The sequence below is a fragment of the Arachis ipaensis genome, chromosome B8 (assembly GCF_059453495.1).
Source record: "Arachis ipaensis isolate K30076 ecotype BB chromosome B8, ASM5945349v1, whole genome shotgun sequence".
NCBI classification, from domain to species: Eukaryota; Viridiplantae; Streptophyta; class Magnoliopsida; order Fabales; family Fabaceae; genus Arachis; species Arachis ipaensis.
In genome coordinates this window covers 8275158-8296555 of record NC_142443.1, presented here as the reverse complement: position 1 = coordinate 8296555, position 21398 = coordinate 8275158, and the positions used below count along the sequence as shown (strand labels likewise).

The 21398-nt window shown below is 38.7% G+C and overlaps 4 protein-coding genes across 4 annotated transcripts; 3 read left to right on the top strand and 1 right to left on the bottom strand.

Annotated features, from left to right (window-relative positions):
* The first annotated feature begins 781 nt into the window (after positions 1–781).
* Positions 782–1948, top strand: LOC107610337 (proline-rich family protein). The gene has a single exon (XM_016312398.3). The coding sequence runs from the start codon at positions 1046–1048 to the stop codon at positions 1520–1522; it is 477 nt and encodes a 158-aa protein (XP_016167884.1). The 5' UTR covers positions 782–1045; the 3' UTR covers positions 1523–1948.
* A 3013-nt stretch (positions 1949–4961) lies between these two features.
* LOC107613798 (transcription factor bHLH115) lies at positions 4962–7158 on the top strand. Its single transcript, XM_016315953.2, has 5 exons — positions 4962–5461; positions 5590–5646; positions 6158–6232; positions 6314–6479; positions 6694–7158. Exons 1-5 carry the CDS (start codon positions 5301–5303, stop codon positions 6943–6945), a joined length of 711 nt encoding a protein of 236 aa, XP_016171439.2. The 5' UTR covers positions 4962–5300; the 3' UTR covers positions 6946–7158.
* A 77-nt stretch (positions 7159–7235) lies between these two features.
* Positions 7236–8169, bottom strand: LOC107613797 (early nodulin-like protein 8). The gene is made up of 2 exons (XM_016315952.3): positions 7948–8169; positions 7236–7856 (listed from the first exon to the last, which is right to left on the bottom strand). The coding sequence occupies exons 1-2, from the start codon at positions 8111–8113 to the stop codon at positions 7318–7320; spliced, it is 705 nt and encodes a 234-aa protein (XP_016171438.1). The 5' UTR covers positions 8114–8169; the 3' UTR covers positions 7236–7317.
* Positions 8170–13729: 5560 nt separating this feature from the next.
* LOC148547115 (uncharacterized) lies at positions 13730–18760 on the top strand. The gene is made up of 3 exons (XM_088495304.1): positions 13730–15958; positions 16124–17350; positions 17573–18760. The coding sequence occupies exons 1-3, from the start codon at positions 13730–13732 to the stop codon at positions 18758–18760; spliced, it is 4644 nt and encodes a 1547-aa protein (XP_088351430.1).
* Positions 18761–21398: the final 2638 nt, after the last annotated feature.

Below are 21398 nucleotides of genomic sequence, written 5' to 3'. Positions count from 1 at the left end.
TTGACATACATTAGAAAGAGTCCAATATTTTATTGCAAGTTTCCACAAAAAGAGCATTTAATGTAAGTTATTAATAAATTTTTTAAATAGATTATTATTTTTTTGGATATTTTTAATCAGATATTATATGCTTTCAGCCTTTCACAGTTCACAAGCTGAGTAAGTTGGGGTTGAGTCTTGAGTGAAATTTGAGGATGAAGACAGGCTAGGAAGGTCGACGTGGCAGACATGCATGTCTGTCGAGCACGGTTCTCTATGATATATCATTGACCATTCCCCTCTTAACGGTTCAATTGAACCCTGTGACCCATCCTCGTTCGTTGTAGATTGATTCCTATTTCGGTATTTCCTAATTCCTATCCTACACAGCCCTGCGAGTGCGAGGAATGTCCAATTATTATTATTTTATTTTATTTTATTTTCCACATCTACTCCAATCCCATTTTTACAGCTAATATTTTCAGAAACTATTGAAAAAGGAACTTTATGCAGTAAAGAAACATAAATAATGCTCTATTGACTCTCTATTTCGTTAGCAGTCATTGAGATATCTTTGTGTAGCAAAAGAATCACTTTAATTTGTAATTGCGGCTTATTCTAATCGTTAATGCCAATAGCCAAAAAGCATGGTTAGCATCAGTTATATTATATAGTACGTAACTACTCACTAAACTAAATAAATAAACAAACTTCTAAGCGGTTAGTAGCAGCCAGCATGACAGTAAAGCGAAAGCAACATTGACCTTGGTCCTAATTTGGTATTGGCAAATTTAACTTTCTAACAACTTAAGGTAGCCTTCACGTGCTCACATTAACTCTCAATTAGTCTTGTATTCTTTAAACACAAATACCATTTCGGTTAACTCTCTCTCTCAGCACTTGCCAATCCATGTCGTTATTTATAAGCAGCTTCTCGCAGCACTCTTGTTTCTCCCCCAAAACAACCATGAGAAAAAGACGAAAAAGACTCCAATAAGACCCACACCGCCCGTCTCTGCATCTGAGAACAAAATCGCCTTTCAGATTCACACAACACACACACACAATGATTTGCTACGTTGGAAAAGCAACTAAGATCTTCATCTTCATTGTCACCCTTCTCGTTGTTATTGGCCTCGTATTAGGACTTGGGATCCTCCACCGCCACCACCACAACGCCGCCACCAAATGCTCCGATGATGATTCCTCATGCTCTCCTCCTTCAGGTTTTCCACCTCCCAATTTCAACATTCCCAACCCTCCTTCCCCCATTTATGGCGGCAATCCCGTTACTCCTCCTTCTCCTCCAGCTTCCACCGCCGCCCCCATCACCGCCACATCGCCGCCGCCGCCTTCACCCGTTAACGCTCCTCCTCCACCTCCTGATTCGAACACATCTCCTCCGCCGCCTCCGGCTCCGGCGGCGACCACCACTCCAAATCCTCCAAGTGTAGCAGCACCACCCACGGGTACACCTACACCAGGAGGTTCCACTCTAGTAGCCCCTGGTCCTGTACATGCATTTTCGCGACACAGGAATTAGGATCGGCTAAGGGATACTGATTAGTAATTAAGAGGTCTCTAGAACATTCCTCATGGAATTTTTTTTTAATTTATTTTCTTCTATTTTTGGGTTCAATTCCGGATCGTTGTATAGAAGACAATGTACGTGGATGCAACGGTGGATCTGAGTCTTCACATTTTTTTTTTCCTGTTACAATTATTTTCACATTTAGTTAATCTTTTTCCCCCTTTTCAATGATGGCTGGTTGTTGAGAGTTGAGAAATGAGGCCGTGAGATAAGGAAGACGAGCATCTCTGTAAAGCTTGTTTAGTAGTGAATTTACGGTGCCGCCCCTGCCGTATACTTTGATTTCCACTTCATGACACTGCTGTTTAACTTTCCTATGCATTGTTACTCATAATTTTACTATGTCTATCAATGATCACAAACTATCCCTTTACATTATTTTAGAGCAAATTCTTTTGTTGTCTTTGGACTCTTGAAACATCATAATTCGTAAGGTTCAACTGCTCAGGCACTTATCCTACCTTTTTTTCCCTTCGTCTGTTAGCCAACTCATCGGATTCCAAATTTAGATATTGTCAAAATAATTATCTCAAGCATTTGAAGTTTAAATTCATAAAAGTGATATAATCTATCTCCGATTTTCTCTTTTTGGTCGACTGAAGTTGATAATAATTTAGTTAAATTATTAAAAAATTTTAATTATTAATTTTACATAAAATTAATTATACTTAAGTTTCTACTATTTTAAATATTTTTAGTCATAAAATTCCTTATATAATATTACAAAATTAATTATTTTAAAAATTTAAGTTAAAAAAACATAAATAAATAATTATATTTCTATCCTATATACATAGGGGTGGCAAGCGGTGAAGCCCGCCCCGTCCCGTCTAGTGAAGCGGTCTCAGAATCCCAACCCGTCCCGCCTAACGGCGGGCCGACGGGTTAAACCCGCCAAATATCCTATTTTTTTTACTTTTAACTATTAAATAATATATATAAAGGCATTAAAAAATCTCTTCTACTTTTTACTTTTAACTATTATAATTTTTAAAAGTATAAACAAATTATAATTTTTATATTCACAAACATTAAAGTCTTTGTAATTATAAATATCTAATAAACATAATTATTAACCAAGTTTTCATCCAAAATATAATTATAAATATTGTTCCTAAAGCAAAATAAACATAATCCAAAACATAATTATAAATATTATCTCTAAAACAAAATAATCATAATCCAAAACACTCAATTTTCATCTCCATTCTCTTGTAAGTTAGGTTAGGGGAAGTTGGATTTTGGCAAAAACAATTGTAAAAATACCCCTTGCAAAAAAAACCCGCCAAAGCCCACCAAAACCCACGGTTTAAGCGGTGCGGGTTAGACGGGCTTTTACTATTTGACGGTCCCAATTTTTCAGTCCAATTCGTCTTTTTTGACATGTTACGCGGATCGATCCGACAGATTTAGCCCCGTTTGCCACCCTGTATACAAATAAGATGTCAATTACTAAATTATGTTTAATTCGTAATTACTAGTGCTACAGCTCTCACCCACCTCCTTAGGCCGAAACCGATGCAATAATAATTTCGTTTGGTCCTCGCTGGACGCTGACTGATTCTTCTCAGGCCCAGGAGCGAGTGAACACTCACCGTAAGGCCCGGATCATGATTCATGGGCCCCCTATTTCAGTACAAGGTTGAAATTTATAGTACACTTCACTTATGTTTTATTGTCCATCTATGGGAAATTATTTTTCGGACGGGGAGAAATCATTATGCTTAATATCGACAAACTCATTAGTTTGGGCGATAATTTGAACTGTAACCCAATAGATAGTAGCCCTAATTAATTATCATTCATTGGTCCATCAAGATTAGTAACCCATTGGCCTTTTTCCCTTTAGTTGCATTTTCGTTAGATGCGATTCGGTACTTAAGTAATAGTGGAAATCATCCTCTTAATTTTTTATCCTTATGTGTTATAAAAGTATAATCTCTAACTATACTCTTTTTAATTAGGAAAACAAATATATGAGAGAAAATATTAAATGATATAAAATCACATTTGATAATATCAATGAAAAGAAAAAATTAAGGTGATCAATTCTTGATAATAGTTGAATTGACATTCATTTATTATATATATTATTATACAACTATGTTAGGTAAATATCAAAATCAGTCGTCAAAAGAATATACAATAAAATATAAAATACATATTAAAAATAAATTAAATTATATATATTTATACAAAAAAATACGAGAATTGATTTTAGTAGTTGATTTTAGTATATATTTAACATTTTTTATTATTAATTCATGAGTTTGTTAGCTAAAACTAATTATTATTTACAACTTAATTAACCAGTAACGTAATTGGATAACATTACAACGGTTTTGAGCCAATAAAATAATAAATGTGCAAAGATTATGAGAAAAAAAAGAAATTTAAAAAATAAATATTTTCTAATTATTTTTTAAAAAAATATTAATTTCCTTTTTTTTTCTAATAAAGAACACAGACCACAATTCTTTTTTTTTTTTGAGTGAATACCCACCTAGCTCTTGACAATTATCTCGAAAGGACAACGAGGTTCCTGATAAAAAAAAAAAAGACCTAATCCGATTTCTGATATTTTTTTTTGGGACTATTAGTCCCTGTACCAAAAAAAAACTTTTTTTTGGCGATGAGATTTCGTTATCTTTCGAGGGAATTGTCAGGCTGTTTTGGGTTTTTCTCTTTTTTGTTTTAGTTTCCTTCTTGACGAGACCTATAAAATAATTATTTATGTGTGGCAGTGTGGCCATGGGGGGACTTTTCCCCGAAATAGAAATAGGTAGCAAAATGTAGGAAAGGTGTGATGAGAAAAAGAGTGATCTTAGGCTCTTAGCCTTTGAAAGGCTGCGTAATATTGCAGCGGTAACTGTTTGAATTTCATGGGTGAGTAGGAATGTTGGATAATAAAGTGCGTCACAATATTCTAATAAGATGTATTGTTATTGTTGTTGATGGACATCAAGTACTACGTCATGTTATGGCATGAAAGAAGCCATCCAAAGAAGCCTAGTTGGATTTTATTATGCGCAAATATAACAGGACTCAAGAATATTAGTTTAGTGGACTACTCTGCATAAATGAACTAATCACTATTAATCTATTCTCAATTTGTCATCACTACTATACTAATCGTTATGATTAGGATGTCAATTTCAATAACGTAATTTCTAGAAACAACCACAGTAGCTAGCTGCCCCACCCAATGACCCAGTCCTCATAATTGGTCCTCCTTATATATTATGTTTATGCTTAAAAGTGGTAATTTCTAATTCCATTTCATTCCCCAGGAAAGGCATCAAAGAAGGAATATGTTCACTCTCTTTTAAGCCATATGATTTTGAGCCTTAGAGTTTTACTTATAAGGTAATTTTGATGCTTAAAAAGAAACTATACTTGTTATAAAATCTTTAATGCTGAGAGATTCCGTTGAGTTGGCTCCGGAGTCTGAACACTGTTTCAACGTAATGCAAATGCATTGGCTATCACTGTGCATGACACACACACACTCACTCTTTCTTGTGCTGCTGCTTCCGTCACTGCCTCTCACAGCCACAATGACTTTCCTTTTTTTTTTAAGTACTCTCTATTTCTATAGAACAAGCAAGTAAACCAAATCCAAAGCAACAAAAACAAAATGAAAAACATATATACATAGTAATATATTCCTTTCATACTTGGTTTCAGTTCACACACAAGCACTTGTTGTTTCTTCTCACTCCCTCTCAATATGGACATAGATTCTTCAGGAGGCACATCCAATTGGCTCTACGATTATGGCTTTGATAACATCTCTGTTGCTGACTTCATGGCTCCAGACTCTGCTGCTTTCACCTGGCTGCCTCAACCTCAGCCACACACCAATTTCAAGCCTCCTTCTTCCAATATCAGGTGGGTGTTTTTGGGTTTTGTTTTGTTCTTCAACTTTCTCTTTTGTTTCAAGTTTCAACCCAAGTTTAAAAGCAGGGAATTCTATGGATTTTTTACCGGATCATCACATAACTGCTTCATGATTGCAGCTTGGAAATGGAATACTCAGTGGATTCAATTGTGCTGGAAGGTGGCCCTTCAAAGCGGTAATGTCTCTTTTCTTCTAAAATCCTTCCTTCTAAACAGTTTAGCCACTATTATTCATAATTTGGCATTTTCATCATGTAATGATAACATCAAATATTTAGAAATTTTGTATAATATGCAGCTTGGCCCTGGTCTCTGATTTGTTTTTATCAGTTGTGAGGGGAAACTGTAATGACTTGCATATTAGGCAATGTGGTTTATGAATAGTATAGGACATATTGGATCATATAAACTGAATTTTGAAAAAATCTATCATTATTAGGATGAGGAAGGATTTGAAATTTTCTAAGGAATCAAGCAAAGAAGACTATGTTAGCTATGTCATGGAAATGCCATGCTTGCTCCTACATACTTGATTCTGCATTGAGCCTAGATATCATGTTTAATATTGATCGTAATAGCTAATGGAAAAATCTAACATTGTATCAATGAAGATCCGGAACTAAGTATTAATTGCTCTCTTATGATTCACTTGTGTTCACCTCTATAATTTTGCAACTGTTACTTCAGGTTGAGGACTGAATCATGTGCATCTGGAACCAAGGCATGTCGAGAGAAATTGCGAAGGGACAAACTGAATGAGAGGCATGCTATTATTTTAAATTTGTGTGATTGAGTATAGTCTTCTCTGAATCTCATGTCCTCAAAATTTGGCATGGTTTTAAGGTTTCTGGAACTGAGTTCCATCTTGGAGCCTGGTAGCATGCAGCCCAAAACCGACAAGGTTGCCATATTAAGTGATGCCGTCCGAGTCGTAAACCAATTAAGAGATGAAGCAGAGAAGCTGAAGGAAATGAATGATGAAATGCTTGAAAAAATTAAAGAGCTCAAGGTGGGTGATTTTCTGTTTGTAATGGTTACTTTCAAGTAACATGCTCTTCTTCATAAGATTAGACTATAGTTGTTATTTTTTAAGTGCTCTTAGAGTATGACTTGTTTGAAGAACCTCTAAGAATTTCTTGATGAAAAACCAGAAAAAGGGTTAGATATGACTGAACCGTTATAGCTTTTGACTTAGTAGTAAGAACTTAATAGAATCATTGCAGGCTGAGAAGAATGAGCTTCGGGATGAGAAAAATAGGCTCAAGGTAGAGAGAGAGAAGTTGGAGCAGCAATTCAAGATGACAAATGTTCAGCCAAGCTTCCTCCATCATGCTCCGGCCGCCACGAAAGCACAAGGTGCTAGCCAAAAGCTGATACCCTTCATAGGTTACCCTGGCATAGCCATGTGGCAGTTTATGCCCCCAGCTGCAGTTGATACATCAAAGGATCATCTCCTTCGTCCACCAGTGGCATAATAGAGTGGTTAGAGCATCCACTTCATTGTTTTGTGTTTGTTAAAACATATATCAATGTCTAAGTTGTGTGGATTGTGAACTGTGTGTGTGTGTGCTTACCAATAATGTAAGCCTAAAAGTGTGTTGTGAAGCATTTCAATAAGGTGAACTTGTATTGTATTACTTTTGAATTTGTGATGCTATCATAATTAAATGGTTTTCTGTTGTGTATTACTGATGGATGCATTATGGATTATGGATTAGTCTTTATGAAATTTCAACCACAGCAAATCACCAATACAACAAAGAAAAAACACCAAACACAATAGTTTAACATAGAATAATAAGCACAAATAACAGAAAACAATGGTGGAGAGTGAAAATTTCTCATCCTTAAAAGGCCACAATCATTGTTAAATAGCTTAGCACTGCCGCTTGCATGACTTTGCTGGCTGATGATGAATCTGGCTGGTCTACCGAATGGTTTTCGAGAGGTGAGGCAGCAGAACCAGTAAATTCAGTGGAAGGAACCATTGGTGAGAGTGTAGGAGTTTCAAGAGGTGTATCCAACAATGGAGATGATGCCAATGGAACACCATAACTCGGTGATTCAGCTGATGGTGAAGGGGTTAGTGTTACTCCCTCTGGACCTGGAGAGGGAATGATGGGAATTTCTTGTGGTGAAGGAGATTCTACTGGTGATGATGAAGCAGAGGAAGTTGCAGCAGTGGCTAGAGTAGTGTCTATTTCAACCTTCATTCCTGTGCTGCAATGTCCTATTGTTCCACAAATGTAGTACTTTTTTCCTGGTGAAGTAAGAGGAATGGTTGTCTTGCCATCATTGTAGGTCTGAATTGGTTTTGTTAATTGGCAAGAGTCATAATCTGCTTTAGTAACTTCAATCACATTATGATTTGGTGGATACTGAAAAACTGCACAACAATAATATATGAAAGACAGTTGTTAAGTAGAATTTATATTAAAAGTTGTAGTTTGTTGATGAATGCATTGCAAGAGACTTACTGAGTTTGTCTCCAACTGAAAACTTCTGAGATAATGCCCATGATTGAAGGTCTGAGCTTGTATCCCACCCTCCATTTGGTCCTCCAACAATGTGATCTGTAGCCATGACCAATTTGATAAGTACAGTCACCAAAGTTACTCTGACTATGATTTCAAGTACACCCATATTTGATAATGTCAGAGGAAGAGTCACAGGATGTATTAAGGTTTGATGAAACTTGATTAGAGAGATTTTATTGATACATGGCTTTAAGTATATACAAGTCTATATATATAGGGAACCATAGAGGAATTTGGAGGAGTCGCTTTAGAATGATGTATAATTTTGGTTCAATCATGCAATAGCTGGAGTTGGTAACTATCTTATAATTATTTGCTTCAAGTCTGAAGGAGAATTAACAGGTGATAGTTGTTGATGACTTGTTAAATTAACAACAATTTATGTTTGGCTTTTTTCCTAGATACATAATTTTAAAAATGAATTTTTCTCTGTTCCACTATATTAGAATTTTGTGTTTAGTTTACTTGCACCCACATCAATTGGGTATTGATTTTCACTAGGAATCTTTCTCGGGTCTAATAGCCAATCAAAATATGGCAGCACAATTCAAGTGGAAATAAAATATTAATCATTTCTGTGGTTTGTGGAGCAAATGTGAGAGAGGTTCCTATCCTATCCCTCTAGTGTTGCAGGCACCTAATCCAAGTATGTAACCAACCCAAGGTGCCAGAATATTAAACTTTTATCAGTTAGGAATCTAAGAAAAGTAGTAAAGAAATTGCAATTAGTATTTACTACTAGTGTTTAATTACCAACATTGATAGTCTTACGTTTAGGGGTCTACGCGAATCGGATCGGATCGGATATGATATCCGCGTTTTTTAGTGTCGGATCCGATCCGATCCGCAAATATTCGGATTGGATATTGGATATATCCACATAATTGAATCTTTTTTTTTAATCATATTTCTATATAAAAAATTCAATAAAATATTTCTTTCACACTTTTAAACTTATTTATTCTTAAAATAATTTTAATCAAACTATTTTTGAATAAAAAAATAAGAGTATATACCCATTTTGGTCCTCAAAGAATTTCAGACTGGACACTTTAGTCCTCAACTAAAATTAATTACTCGATTGGTCCCTAATAATTAATTCCGTCAGTCACTTAGGTCCTTGGCTCCGTCAACTCTAACGGAAGACAAAATAGTCCATGAAAACTCTAACATGAGACAAAATAATCCCTGCCAACTCTAACAAGGGACAAAATTATCAGTGACCCCTTTATTCGAAAACGACACTATTCTTCCCCAATTTTTATCATATCTCGCATAACCCTAACATTCATACTCTTCTTCTTCACTTTCACAGTCTTCTTTTCCATCTTTTCCTTCCTCCTCATTAGCTCCAAGATTAAGCCATGGTGTAATTGTCACACGTGTCGCACCTACCTCAAGATGTCATGGACCACACACTTCCTAAATCTTTGTGACTGATACATCCACCTCCTCTGCACTTCACCCACCAAAAGCATCCACTTGCACGTCTTTGATAACATCACCTCCAACCCCGACAACGTCCACGACATCCTCAAGACTAATTTCCACAACTACTCTAAGGGCACGCCTTTCTCCACTCTTCGGCAACCAATATAGATTGTTGGACGTTAGGACATCATGAGAAGATTCTCCTTTGACATCATATGCAAATTCTCATTTCAAATAGACACCGAGTGCTTCATTCCTTCTTTTCCGGAGTCTAAGTTGGCAGACAATTTCAACCTCGCATCCAAGCTATTACAACGAACAATGTCGCCGTTGCCGCTCATATGGAAACTGAAGCGATTACTGAACATTGGTTCGGAGAAGAAGCTGAAGGAAGTGATCGGAATGGTGGACAATGTGGTCATGGAGATGTTAGGGCAGAGGAGGAGGGAGATGGCAACAACGACGACGAGATTTAACAAATCAGACTTGCCGTCTAGATTCATGGGATCCATCGAAGACGACAACTAGTTGAGAGACATAGACATTAGTTTCCTGAGTATGAATTGGTTGAGAATAAGTTGATGATTTTTTTCTTGTGAACATTAAATTTATAGAGTGTGCATTGTGTAGTTTGAAGTTACAGTGTTAAACTGTTAGTGTTATGCGAGATATGAAGAAAATTGGGAGAGAACAGTGTTGTTTCCAAACAAAGGAGATCAGGGACCATTTTGTCCCCTGTTAGAGTTGTCAGGGACTATTTTGTCCTCCGTTAGAATTAACGGAATAAAGGACTTAAGTGACTGACGGAGTTAATTGTTAGGGACCAATCGAGTAATTAATTTTAGTTGGGGACTAAAGTGTCGACCAAAATAGGTATATACTTAAAAAATAAAATAATATAATATATAAATAATAATTACTCACTAAAACATATAAACAAGTAAATATAATACTAAACATATATTTATTTATTTATTTTTTAATTATCATTGTGCGGATCCGCAGATCAAATACACGGATATAGAACAGATATCCGCGATTCGATCCAATTAATTTACAGATCGAATTGTATCTGCAATTTTTAAATTCGATGCGAATATTTACCACAGATTTACAGATTCGATCCAATTCATGAATATCATGCTTACATTCGTTACATGTTTGGCGTGGGTGCATACTCGCTAAATTCTTTGCAGTTAAAATATTATATTAGCAACCGTTTTGAGTTGGCTTAATTTAAGAACAATGATGTAATAACTTTAATCTTTCTAAAAAACAAACAATCAAGCATTAAATTATATTAGTTTAATTTAATGAGGACTGGCATGCATTGATTTAAATAGATCATCGAATGAGAGGATAATATAGAGAAATAGATAATTACTTTTTATTATAATTCTGAAAAAAGATATATAAAATAATGGAACAATTATGATTTGAAATAGGAAAGTAAACTATATGTTGAATTTATACTTAAAAAGTTTTATATTGATGTATGTTTAACATAATATTAGGTAGTTCGAATAATTATCTTCTCCTACATAATATAAAGAGTGATACTAAAGAAGAATACTTGATGTTCAATTCTCTAAATTAGTTGTGATTAGTATTTTTGTCTACAATAATATTATGAAATTGTATATTTTAAAATAAATTGTATCTCAAATTTTAATTTTTATTATGACTTTAAAAATAAAAAATATCTAAAATTTTTGTAAAAAATGTTAAAAATTTTATCAAATGACAAAAAAAATATGAGATTTTTGTTTTTATTTAACACCTCTTGCATGGCAAATAATTTGTGAATTAGTGTTTTTTTTAGAAGTGCTTCTTGGATAAGCGCTTTTCAGTTAAGACAACCAAAAAAATAATAATAATAATAGGTATCATAGTGGAAAAACGACGACATATGAATAAATAGTTTTAAAAAATGACATTTTAGTAATAAGTTTTAGAAATTATGACATATTGATTAAAAAGTCAATAGAGATAGAGTGAGAAAAAAATGAGAAAAAACTTTTTAATTTTAGAAAAAAAAAAATTATTTCAATTACAATGAAAAAAAGTATTATGTAACGTATTTTAATTATTAAATTATTAATAATATATAACACATTTTAATTTCAATTATAATAACAAAATATTATGTGATATATTTTGTTTGTCAAATTAATAATTAATAATTAATAATTAATAATTAGTGATAATATATAAGAGAGATAAAATGAATGAAAGAAAAAAATAGAAAAAAAAAGAAGGAGAAGGAGAGACCACTTTGATTTTTAAAGAAAAAAATTTTAATTCAATTACAATTAAATTAATATCATATATGTTTTGGTTGTGAAATTAGTAATATATAATTAATAAAATGGATTAATAATAATATATCAGAAAAATACGGTGAATAAAGAAAGAAGAGAGATAGAGAAAGTGCTAAGGGATAACAAAAAAGCGCCTTAATTTTAGAAAAAAAAATTATTTCAATTATAATGAAAAAGTATCATATGAAATATTTTAGTAATAAACTTTTAAAATTTTGGCATATTGACTAAAAGACCAAAACAAATAAAGTGAGTAGAGGAAGGAAAATGAACTCCTTAGTTTTGGAGAAAAATTATATTATTTTAATTGCAACGAGATAAAGTGTAATGTTATACATTGAGTAAATAGTCAAATTAGTCTCTAAAAAATTACTTGATCTCTAAATTAATTTTCGAAAGATTAAATTAATCAAAATTGTCCTCAAAAAAATTTAAAATTAATCACGTTAGTCCTTTTATCTATTCTGTCATTAACCACGTTAAATTTTACTAAGGTGACACGTTAGCTTGACAGTCCTACCCGAACTTGGATCCTACCCGCATCAAACCAAACCCAAACCCAGCAAGGAATAGGATTTCCTTCGTCCCATGTTCAACAGCTTCTTTGTCTTCTACTTGAAGCTCCACTATGCCGCAGCCCCTGCAAGGTGTTCCACGTCGCCGCCAGTCCCTGCACGTTCCTCTACCACAACGCCGCCGGTCCTTGCGCGCAGTTTCTCTCTGTCGTGATTAGGTAGCTGCTGCTTCGCTGAACACCCTCCGCCCAATGTCACAGAGATCGCCGTTGTTGCGCCGTCCAACTCCTCTTCATCCTCTTCTTTAGTTACCGCCGTTGGCTTCTGGTGGAACGTAGTCTCTTCTTCCGCTGCAACTTGCACCGATCTGCTCTGCTTGTGTCGGTCTTCCTCTGTACTCTTCCATGGACGCTGCCAAGATAGAACAAAGACCATTCCTGGACCTCCAACTTTTATCGGCTAACAATGTGTGTGTTGTATGCACATGTAACTTTTACCGGCTAACAATGTGTGTGTTGTATGCGCATGTAACAGTGTGGGTTGGTTTTTGATTTTTTATTATCTTGTTTGTTATTGCCGAATTTCTTTCCCAAAAAATATTGTATTTATTTATATTCGTGCAACAAATTAAATTGAATCCGATCGAATCTTGTCAGATCAAAGGCACACCGCCATTAAGTTAATAAATTTACAAACTTACCGTTCATTGTTGTTGAACAAAATCCTCGCTCACCGAAAAATTCTCAAGGATCAAGAACAGCAACAACAAGAACAATAGAAAATTTTCTTGTGGTTTTTGGGAAGTGATACGTTACTTGTATCCTCGGTCGCCCGAAATGCTCGGCACACAAATATCCGAGGCTGACGTCGCATTAAACAAGCTCGGAACAAAAGCAGATAAGCTCGGCCTCACCCATTCGAATAAAAAGACACGTGCATCATAAAGCTCGGTCCCGTATCAGCCGTCCGAAAATCTCGGCACGTGATCAGGACCGAAGCAGCATCACCTAATTGAAAATAAGAAACGTGCTCAGCAGATTTATAGCACCATAACAGAATATCCTAACCAATCTATAAACTAGGACTCACCCACCAACGGGTGAAAACGGACTCCTATAAAACCTAGCTGATATACTCAGCTAGGTCTCAGGTTCCACTATCAGTTTTCATATTTACTTATTCACTCTCACTTAATTACTCTCTCTCTTTTCTGAGACTATTACTAACTTGAGCGTCGGAGTATCTTTTGCAGGTATTCCCGCCGCGGTGTTCGACCATTGGCCAGCGTGAAGCTCTTCCTCTCAGTTGACGACTCACCCGGAAGTGCTTAAGCTCGGCCTATCCAGTGTTCAGACGAATCACTTGGCACCCACCGTGGGGCCGGAGTACATCTAACCCCACTGTTTCCTTCGTTTAGTCTTTTACCTTATCTTGCAGGATCCCCGATCCTCGGACATGGCTGACAAGGAAAATCCACAACTCTCACAGGATGACCTCCTGGCTCAGATCGCTGAGCTTCAGGCGGAGGTACGAAGGATAGCCGAGCTCCCAACACAAAATAATGGAGAGAACTCCAAAGGCTCGGCTCAAAGTACGGCGGACCCTTTAAACATCGTCCCGCCAAAGGAAAAGCTCACCCTCGACAACCCCTTCTCCGAGGAGATCACGAATTACCAGATGCCAAAAAACTTTACGCTGCCCACCGCGCTGGAGCCGTACAAGGGGTTCGGCGACCCCCGAGCCCATGTGAAGAAGTTCCAATCGATGATGTTCTTCAACGGCCCGAACAATGAGCCCGTCCTCTGTCGAGCATTTCCCACTTACCTAGATGGTGCAGCGTTACTCTGGTTTTCTAAACTTTCTGCAGGTTCGATCTCCTCCTTTGAAGACCTCGCCAGATCATTTATTGATTACTTCGCTGCATCAAGAATATATGTACATGGCTTGGACTTTCTCGGCACCATCAAACAAGGTCAGCACGAGAGTCTGAAAGACTACATGACCAGATTCGCTGACGCCACTATGGAGATCCAAGACTTGGACCCGGCCGTTCACCTGCACGCTCTCAAGGCCGGCCTCAGACCTGGCAAATTTCGGGAGACCATTGCCATAACAAAACCAAAGACGCTAGAGGAATTCCGAGAAAGGGCGGCTGGGCAAATGGAGATCGAAGAACTCCGAGAAGCCCAGAAATCAGACAAACAGCCACATCGGAGAGATGAGGAAAGGACTTTCAGATCGCCAGGCAACAGGGACACAAAAAAACCTCCTGAGCCCGCGTCAAAGTACAACACATACACCAGATTTAACACCAGAAGAGAGAACATCATCAGAGAGATCCTCAACGCCAGAATCATAAAACCACCAGCCCGAGCAGGGAACTACCAGGATCAACGATTTGTGGACAAGACAAAACATTGTGCCTTCCACCGAAAGTTCGGTCATACCACAGATGACTGCATCGTTGCGAAGGACCTCCTGGAAAGACTAGCACGCCAAGGTCTCCTGGACAAATACATTGAGACCCGGAAGGGCAGAGGAGGAAACTCGGACAGGGCAGAGCATAAGCAAGCAACGGCTGACGACAAAAAAGAGAGGACGACTCCTGATCCACCAAGAGGAGTCATCAACCACATATCAGGAGGATTCGCAGGCGGAGGAGAAACAAGCTCGGCCAGGAAGCGGAGCTATAGAACAATGCTGGCAATCGAAGGAACCATACAACCAAAGAAGGACAAAGAACCAGACGTCACAATATCCTTCAACCAAACAGACTTCAAATTGGCAAGCCCTAACCTCGACGATCCCGTGGTAATTTCCATCCAGGTCGGAGAGCTGTTGGTAAGAAAAACATTGTTAGATCCAGGTAGTAGTGCTGACATTTTATTTTACTCTACTTTTACAAAAATGAAATTATCAGAGAAATTGATACAACCCTCCTCTGGAGAGCTAATTGGGTTCTCCGGAGAGAGAGTCCCCATCATGGGGCATATATGGCTAAAGACCACAATGGGAGAGATCCCTACGTCAAAATCAATTGATATTCAATATCTAATAGTAAACTGTTACAGCCCTTATAATATTATACTTGGGAGACCCGCACTGAACATATTCAGGGCAGTGGTGTCCACATTACACCTGTGTGTCAAGTTTCCAGTGCAGGAAAACAAGATCGCTACGGTGTACGCCGACCATCAAGAAGCTCGGCAGTGTTACAACGCTGGCCTAAAACCAGTCCAAACAGAACAGGAAGCTCGGCCCCAGGTTCAAGCAATCCACATGACGGCCAACTCAGCAACACTAGCCGATCTAGACCCAAGGGAAGACCTCGGCGAAAGACCTCGGCCAATGGACGATCTTCAACAAATAACACTAACAGCAGACGACAAACCATGCACATATGTCGGAGAGGCATTAGAAGGGACAGACCGAGCAAGACTCATCCACATACTGCGTCAGAACGCCGACCTTTTTGCATGGACACCAGATGACATGCCCGGAATCAACCCAGAAGTCATCTGCCATAAGCTAGCAATTGACAAAACAATCCGACCAGTTGCACAGAAGAAAAGGAACCTCGGAGAAGAGAAAAAACAAGCAGCACTCGAAGAAACCCAGAAGCTCCTCAATGCAGGTTTCATCAGAGAGATTCGCTTCACCACATGGTTGTCCAACGTGGTAATGGTAAGGAAGAGCTCAGGTAAATGGCGCATGTGCGTCGACTTTACAAACTTAAATAAAGCTTGCCCTAAAGATGCATATCCACTGCCTTGCATTGATAAATTAGTTGATAACGCCTCTGGTTTCAAAGCTTTGAGTTTTATGGATGCATACTCTGGCTATAACCAGATTCTAATGCATCCAGAAGACCAAAGCAAAACAGCTTTTATAACAGAACATGGGAATTTTTGTTACAAGGTAATGCCCTTTGGCCTAAAGAATGCAGGGGCAACATATCAAAGGCTAATGGACAAGGTATTCCAACAACAGATAGGCCGCAATATGGAGGTCTACGTAGATGACATGGTAGCAAAAACACCTATGCAGGGGTCACACTGTGACGACCTAGTAGAAATCTTCAGACAACTCCGAGCATATAACATGAGACTCAATCCAGACAAATGTGCGTTCGGAGTACAAGGAGGGAAGTTCCTGGGATTCATGTTAACATCTCGAGGCATCGAGGCCAACCCAGAAAAGTGCAGGGCCGTGCTGAACATGACAAGCCCAAAAACGGTAAAGGAAGTCCAGCAACTTGCAGGACGAATAGCTGCCCTGTCACGTTTCCTACCTGCAGTGGCAAACCGATTTTATCACTTTTTCCAGACATTCTCTAAAGGCAGGAAGTTCAACTGGACAGACGAATGCGAAAACGCTTTTACCGAACTTAAACAACACTTAACATCACCACCAATCCTCCAAAGACCAGAGACAGGTAACCCACTGTATTTATACCTATCAGTATCTAACCATGCTATAAGCTCGGTTTTAGTAACAGAAACAGGAAGAAAGCAAAGCCCAGTATACTTCATCAGTAGGGTGCTACAACCAACAGAAACAAGGTACCCGAAGATAGAACAACTGGCGCTAGCACTAGTCACCACAGCAAGAAGACTGCGGCACTATTTTCAGAGCCACACAATCATAGTACGAACGGACCAACCGCTAAGGCAGATATTGACCAGACCCGAGCTCGCCGGCAGGTTGATAAAGTGGTCGGTCAAGCTCTCCGAGTTCGACATCCAGTACGACTCAAGGAAAACACTGAAGTCACAGGTGCTAGCCGACTTTATATCGGAGATGACTAATGATACACATAATACAGAGGTCAGTTGGAGCATACATGTAGATGGAGCGTCAAACAAAGAAGGCAGTGGGGCAGGGATACTACTAAAAGAAGGAGACAAAGTGGTGGCCGAGCAGTCACTACAGTTCCGCTTCAACGCAAGCAACAATCAGGCAGAGTATGAGGCCCTACTTGCTGGACTAAAGCTCGCCCTACAACTACAAATACCTCGAATAACAGCCTACTGCGACTCTTCCTTAGTGGTACATCAAATAAAGGGCGAATTTCAGGTAAAAGATCCTTTGTTAGAGAAATATTGGCTCATAACAAAGGATCTAATTTCAAAATTTAAAGAATTTGATATTATCCATGTAAACCGAGAACAAAACACCAGGGCCGATATGTTATCTAAGTTAGCCACAACACGGTAAGCCGAAAACACATCGGCACTGTCCCAGCTAACACTTGACAAACCAAGTTTTGAGCAAGAAACAATTTTAAGTATTACACAGGTCCCAGATTGGCGAACACCTTTTTTCGATTACATCAATACAGGCACCATTCCAAAAGGTGAGCCGAACTTGCCGCTCTTCAGAAGAAGAGCAAGCTTCTATACAGTGCTCGGAAACACCTTATACAGGCGAGGACATTCACAACCATTGCTCAAGTGCATCAGCAAAGAGGAAGCCGAGGAGGTTATGGCTGAAACCCATGAAGGAGTCTGTGGCAACCATATCGGCGGCCGAGCATTAGCAACGAAGATCTTGCGAACAGGATACTATTGGCCGACGATAAAACGGGACTGCATCACAAAAGTCAAAGCATGTGATAATTGTCAAAAGCATGCCACCCTCTCAGAGACCCCAGCCGAGGAGCTCCATACCATAGAGGTAAGCTGGCCTTTCGATAGGTGGGGATTGGATATCCTCGGACCCTTTCCGAAAGCGCCAGGCCAGGTAAAGTTCCTCTTAGTGTCAATTGATTATTTCTCCAAGTGGATAGAAGCACAACCACTAGCACACATAACAGCAGAAAAAGTGCGATCCTTTATATGGAAAAATATCATATGCAGATACGGTATCCCACGAGAGATAATCTCGGATAACGGGAGACAATTTACAGATCATAAGCTCGCCACTTTTCTGACAAATTTTAACATCAAACATCACTTCAGCTCAGTAGAGCACCCGCAAACTAACGGACAAGTTGAATCAGCTAACAGAATTATCTTGCAGGGATTAAAGAAAAAACTCAGCGAAGCTAAAGGGGAGTGGGCCGACCTCATTCCAGAAATTCTATGGAGTTACAACACCAGCATCCAAACTGCCACAGGGGAAACTCCCTTCAAATTGGTATATGGCGCAGAAGCGCTCATTCCAGTAGAGGTCAGCGTCCCAACGTTAAGGACCGAGCTCTATAATCAACCAAACAATCAACAAGCTCGGTCAGCTGAACTGGACCTCGTAGAAGAAGACAAAGACATCTCCGCCATAAAGCAGCGAGCCAGAAAACGATATCTAGAGCAAAGACACCACAAAAGAGTAGTCCACAGGTCTTTCAACAATGGAGACCTTGTACTCAGACGAACAGAAGATGCACGGAAACCACCAGCACATGGCAAATTAGCGGCAAATTGGGAAGGTCCCTTCCGAGTTCTCCAAAACCTCGGAAAAGGGGGCTTACAAATTAGAAACCCTTAGAGGAGAGCAACTCCCGGGAACATGGAACGTCTCCTCTCTAAGGGAATATCAATCGTGACATAGCCTGTGTAATAAGCGAATGATGGTACTCTTTTTTCCTCCGACGGTTTTTTCCCAAAACACAAGGGTTTTACTCGGAAAGGGTTTTAACGAGGCCGGACGCAACAAATCATTGTACCCATACAACTTAATGTTCTCATTTTGACAGTTAGCATACATTTCAGTTAGAAAACACTTCAAACTATCCGAGCATAATCCTCAGAACCCTAAACATCGCGAGCCGAGCATATTCCTCGGAAAACTACCAGCATAAGAATAAGTCAAAGTTTATCTAATTAAACTGATCCGAGCTTCATACTCGGAAAACAACATGCGCATGCCGAGCATACTGCTCGGAGGAAGTACAAACAAGCAATATCATGAAGTCACTTAAACAAATCCTAACGCGCTTCCATTCAAAAATACAAGTTCTACATTAGAACATATACTCTCATTTCCAACAAGTTCACTTAAACAGAGAATGGCTTTGGCCATCTTCGATACATATATACGATTACTTCCAACACACAATCATACGTTTATCCAAAAAATCAAATTTTATAAGATAAGTCATCATCAAGCCGAGCTATATGCTCGGAAAACAAAAGTATCACAACCAAGTTATACACTTGGTACCCAAAACATTACCGCCAAATATTCAAAAAACAAAGTTCAAGATAGACAGCCACAAAGTTCAAAAGAGGCTACAAATGTACAAAATAATCAAATACTAAAGGCCTAGTCTGCCTTATCGCCAATACTAGACTCCCCGCTATCATCTGAAGCAGCAGCACCATCATCCACAAGCTGCCCATTCACAACCACTTTAGTTGCATCAAGCATGTCCGCATCTGATCCAAGAAACAACACCCGCACTTGAGAAACAGCGCACTCAAAGCCTTGTGCATATGACTCATAAACCTCAGTCTGCAACTCCTTCACCCTTGACCCCAAGCGATCATTGTCAGCCTGAACAGTCTTCATCTCCTCCGCACAAGACAGGTGAAGACGTTTTTCCTCAGCAAGCTCGGACTCCTTCAACTTTAACGAGGAAGACAATTCTGTAATAGCTTTCTCCTTTTTCTCTAAAGCTGAAGACAACTCAGCAACATCCAGAGCAGACTTGTGTTCTCTCTCAAAAACTAGCTCTTGAGCACGACCAACAGCTACCATACGTGCACCAATCACCTAGAACAAAAACGAAGAACATCAAACACAATATAACAAACGCACATCAAGACAAAATAAAACCCTCACCTGCATAAAACGGCTCACTCCTACATGGCCGACATCCTCGACCATCTTCATAGCATCCGGGAAGCAACAAAGCTCATCAGCCATGACAGAAAAAGGATACAATTTTCCCCATAATGAACGACAATGAACATCTTCCGAATAGCCATGCAGTCTTTTTTGAGACTCATAAGCAGACTCCACTCGCTGAAGCTCCACAGAAGACTCCCCTTCCTTCAGGAAAGCCTCAGCAATTTTTTCTTTCGCAAAACCCCTCTTTCGTTTAGACTTAAGAGCAGCCTCGGGCTGAATCACAAGGCCTTTATCAGCATTGGTAGCCGAGCTCTCCTTCTCAGCCTTCTTCCGCTGATTGAAGAATGACTTCAAACCAGCAGTAGTAATCGTAGGCACCTTCTCACCTGCACCAAAAAGCCAACAAGGTAAGAACAGACAAGGACAAAACAACAAACTAAGCAAAAAATAACTAATTTACCTAGATATCTCAGAACTGCCTCTCTATCAGAATCCCATTTTAACAATTCGGACACAGATAGCAACCCCTTTGGGCCCAACTTCTCAAACAGAAACTCCATCACAAGTTGATCATCAACCGACCTATCATCCACGTCTAAAGCTTGCACAGGCTCGGAACACCAAGACAAAGGAAACTTCTCAACAAGAAACTCATTTAAATAAAAAGGAAACTCCTCGGGTACACTCCTCACTTTAACATACATGGTTTTAAAGTCCTTAAAAAAAGACTTGTAGAGGCCAAAAATAGCGCGACGAGGGTAACTACTTAGATTAACCCAGAGACCTCGGTTAACCCCTTTAGCTTGAAACAAGGAGAAAAACAACCGAAGAGAGGGCGGCTGCTCAAGGAATTCCATCAACACCTCAAAAGCCCTAACGAACCCCCAGGAGTTTGGGTGAAGTTGACTCGGAGCACAATTCAACCAATAAAGCACACCACATTCAAAATCAGTAAAAGGGACCCTAACTCCCAATTCAGTAAAAAGGCAGCTATACATATAAAAGTAAGCCCAATCATCACGAGAATGAAAAACCCGGTCATCAACACCACAGAGAAGTATCTCTATCCTTATATCACTACCACTCCTAACCCAAACATTCGAACCCAGCATATCAACAGACTCTTTATCACTGAACTGAGACACATACTCCTTAACCCTAGAATCAACCCAACCATATAAACCCCCCTCACCCTCATTAGACATTTTACCTTCCATAAGAACAGGGAGCAGAAAATCAAAAGTAAGAGAAGAAGAGAGAAGCAGCAAGAAAATGAATCAACACTCACCTTTCTTACTCATTTTCTCCGAAAACGCAGAAGCACCCAGCACAA

What these genes read in the sequence shown, in the direction of transcription:
- LOC107613797 (XM_016315952.3), bottom strand. Translation starts at nt 8,113, where the DNA reads ATGGGTGTACTTGAAATCATAGTCAGAGTAACTTTGGTGACTGTACTT. An exon ending in TTCAGTTGGAGACAAACTCA is followed by an intron (nt 7,857 to 7,947) that starts GTAAGTCTCTTG and finishes ATTGTTGTGCAG; the next exon opens with TTTTTCAGTATCCACCAAAT.
- LOC107613798 (XM_016315953.2), top strand. Translation starts at nt 5,301, where the DNA reads ATGGACATAGATTCTTCAGGAGGCACATCCAATTGGCTCTACGATTAT. An exon ending in CCTCCTTCTTCCAATATCAG is followed by an intron (nt 5,462 to 5,589) that starts GTGGGTGTTTTT and finishes TCATGATTGCAG; the next exon opens with CTTGGAAATGGAATACTCAG. An exon ending in GAAGGTGGCCCTTCAAAGCG is followed by an intron (nt 5,647 to 6,157) that starts GTAATGTCTCTT and finishes CTGTTACTTCAG; the next exon opens with GTTGAGGACTGAATCATGTG.
- LOC148547115 (XM_088495304.1), top strand. Translation starts at nt 13,730, where the DNA reads ATGGCTGACAAGGAAAATCCACAACTCTCACAGGATGACCTCCTGGCT. An exon ending in GGTTGTCCAACGTGGTAATG is followed by an intron (nt 15,959 to 16,123) that starts GTAAGGAAGAGC and finishes GGCTATAACCAG; the next exon opens with ATTCTAATGCATCCAGAAGA. An exon ending in AAATAAAGGGCGAATTTCAG is followed by an intron (nt 17,351 to 17,572) that starts GTAAAAGATCCT and finishes AGTATTACACAG; the next exon opens with GTCCCAGATTGGCGAACACC.
- LOC107610337 (XM_016312398.3), top strand. Translation starts at nt 1,046, where the DNA reads ATGATTTGCTACGTTGGAAAAGCAACTAAGATCTTCATCTTCATTGTC.